Source organism: Cebus imitator, unplaced genomic scaffold (assembly GCF_001604975.1).
Source record: "Cebus imitator isolate Cc_AM_T3 unplaced genomic scaffold, Cebus_imitator-1.0 Scaffold446, whole genome shotgun sequence".
Lineage (NCBI taxonomy): Eukaryota > Metazoa > Chordata > Mammalia > Primates > Cebidae > Cebus > Cebus imitator.
Window position 1 is genome coordinate 526,703 of NW_016107761.1, and position 2,799 is coordinate 529,501.

The window sequence follows — 2,799 nt, forward strand, 5'->3', positions numbered from 1 at the left end:
AAAAAAAAAAAAAAAAAAGGGAAAAACCAAGGTAGGACTGGTGATCTTATCCCTCCCTTTAACATTCTGGGACAAAGTCACAAGGAAAGGTCCACCAGATCCTCCTCCTCCTAATTCACAGCCTGTGCTCTCTGCGCCCTCCCAGTCAGGCCCCACGCAGCCCCACACCCAGCCAGGCCTCTTCTCCAGAAGAGCATTTTCTTATCATTGTTTCACCAGGCTAACCCCACAGGATAAGAATTCCTATCCCACCACCCCGATGTCCACTCTGACTCTCCAGTCACCTTCGTCCTGATGCTCTGGCTCCTGACTCAGTCCCACCCCAGTGCCCAGGTCCCAGCCTTGTCGTACCAGCGTCTCTCACCTGGTTTTGGTTCTGAGCGGGTGGGGGCACAGGGTGCTGCTTCTCCTGCACTCGGGGCTTCTCCCTCTGCTGAGCATAGGTGAAGCTGGGAGGTTGAGGAGTGCCTGTGCCAGTGGAAATAGCTTCGGGGTGCCCCGATTTTTGATTCGGCTGCGACCCAGGTCCACCTGGGGCTCCAGGACTAAACTTGGAAGCCACAGGAGTAAACTTAGGAGTCAGTGGAGAAAACTTAGGGGCTGGTGCCGGAGATGGGGCTGGGGGACCTCGGGGCTGGGTGTTAGCCAAAGACACAGGTTGGGGCTGGGGCTGGGGCTGGACATGGAGTTGGACCTGAGGCTTAGCCTGGGGCTGGGGCTGGGGTTGAACAGGGAACTGTGTCTGGCTCACAGTGGGAGCCTGGGGCAGAGGCTGGGAGCTGGAAGGGGCTTTCCAAGGAGGCAAGGGTGCTGTGCCCCCGGCTGCAGGCTTAGTACTGGACTTGGAAATGAATGGAGTAGCCACTGGTGGGGGCACATATCCAGATGACACCTGCAAGGGGAGGGAGAGGGAAGAGAGACGCAGTCAGGCAAACACCATCCTCCATAGCTCTATCCCCAGTCTCTCTGGCCCTGGATCCTGATTATCCTACTCTCTGTTCCCTTACCCGGGCTTTGAAAGGATCATTTTTGGTCATGTCATCCAGCAGTGAAGACAGAGAGTCGATCTCCAGGTCAATACTGCTCACCTTCTCCCTGGGCTAGAGGGTCAGAGGTCAGAGCACCTATTCCATGTCTCCATCCCCCCTCCCCCAACAGGGCAGAGGTGCAGAGGAGGTAAGAAGAAAGGGCCTTCTTCTCCTCTCCTTGGGGGTGTCCTGGTGCAGCCGCCCTTCCCAGGTCTCCATACCTGTGGTGGGAGCGGTATGGGGGCTTCAGGCCCTCCGTCCTCCTCCAGCGGAGGGGGTGGGGAAGGGAAGATCTCCTCCTCCAGAGGCGCAGGGGGAAACGATTCCTCAATCGGGGGAGGGGGCGGCGGGAAGGCACCTCCCAGAGCACCCTCCGCATCGTCGCCATCCCCAGCGAGGGGAGGTGGGGGTAGGGGAAAGTCTGGGGTAGGAAGAGGAGAAACGTTGGCCGGAGTCCGTCTACCCTCACCCAAGCTCCCCTCGGTTTACCGCTCTAACCCCTGACCCAAGAACTCTCGGGGGTCCCGGAGCGTGTGGGAAAGCAAAGGAGGGGCGCAGGGCACCCTGAGAGCACCGGGTCAGGAAAGGCCAGGGGCACGGCCGAGGAGTGGTGCAGCTCCCGTTACACTTCGGAAAACGGACCCGGAGGGGAAGATTCGTGGCCCACATTCCCGCCTCCCACCCCCAGGCGGGGCACTTGGAACGGTCCCAGGAGCCCTGGCTCCCAGCCACGAGCTCCACGATGAGGTAAGAACATCTGCTCGGGACAGGGTGGCTGCGCCCAGCCCCCTCGGCAACAACCTTTCCAGACATCCCCAAATTCCCGAAACCACTGCCCCCCACCCCGGCGCCGGCCAAGGTCCGGTAACCCAAGCCCCACTGCATACCTTCCGGGGGCGGCGGGGGGATCTCACCGACCCGACCCATCTGTGCGCGCTGGGCCCCAGGCGCCGGGGGAGGTTCGCTGTCCCCAGGCCGGAAGGGATTTACTTTGGGCTTTGGGGCCACCACAGGGCCAAACTTCTTCTGCGGGGCGTAAAAAGCCGGAGCCGAGACCGAAACCGAAACGGAGATCGCGGGAGACGGGCGGGGGGCCGCCATGGCCAGGCCGGGCTGCTGGGGTGGGTCGCCGGGTTACGCAGCGCCGAGCCCGGCTCAGGAGCCCCCGGCGGTCCGAGCTGCCCTCGGCGACCCCCACGCGCCCCTCCCGGCGCCCCGCACCCCACTCCCCGTGGGGCCACCCGGCCGCTCCCCGCGCCTCACCGCGGGCCGGAGCGTGCGCGCCGCGTCTCGGGTGGCCGCCTCGGCGCCGGGTCCGCGGACTCTGCGTCCCGGTCCGGAGCAGCCTCGAGCCGGGCGGGGAAGGACCCACGGAAGGAGGAGGGAGGGAGGAGGGAGGAGGCGGAGAGAGAGCGGCGCCCAGACCATACAAGGAGCGGCCCGGAGAGGGGGCGGGGAGAGCGGGGAAGGGCGGACCAGGCAGGAAACACCCCCAGGAAGGGGCCCGGATCCTGCCCCAGGCCGGAGGCTCCGCCGAAGTCCGGCCCCGCAACCCCACTCACCGCCGCCCTCGCCACCCCGGCCCAGCTCGGACCCCAGCTCCCCGAGCACAGGCCTCTGATGTCATTTCCTGACCTGCCCACCCTCCCCGCCCGACCCGCGGGCGCCCGAGATCTGACTCACGGTCCCCCTCCGGGCTCAGCGGCGGAGGTGGGGCGGGTGCCCCTGAGGTAGCCACGCAGCCCCTGTGCGCCTCGGGCCGGGCCCAGCG

The 2,799-nt window shown here is 65.1% G+C and overlaps 1 protein-coding gene across 3 annotated transcripts in view; it reads right to left on the reverse strand.

Annotated features, from left to right (window-relative positions):
* Positions 1-2,575, reverse strand: part of ZYX (zyxin) — a 10,398-nt gene extending 7,823 nt beyond the window's left edge. Inside the window, exons 1-5 of one of the 3 annotated variants that reach the window (XM_017511295.2) lie at positions 2,292-2,573; positions 1,916-2,141; positions 1,250-1,449; positions 1,008-1,100; positions 365-892 (exon numbers count right to left, since the gene is read on the reverse strand). In XM_017511295.2, coding sequence (XP_017366784.1) covers positions 365-892; positions 1,008-1,100; positions 1,250-1,449; positions 1,916-2,141; positions 2,292-2,456 — 1,212 coding nt within the window. In that variant the 5' untranslated portion in view covers positions 2,457-2,573. Of the gene's footprint in view, positions 1-364; positions 893-1,007; positions 1,101-1,249; positions 1,450-1,915; positions 2,145-2,291 lie in introns of all 3 variants that reach the window. The other 2 variants (XM_017511294.2, XM_017511296.2) reach the window with 2 other exon arrangements.
* Between the last annotated feature and the right edge of the window lie 224 nt (positions 2,576-2,799).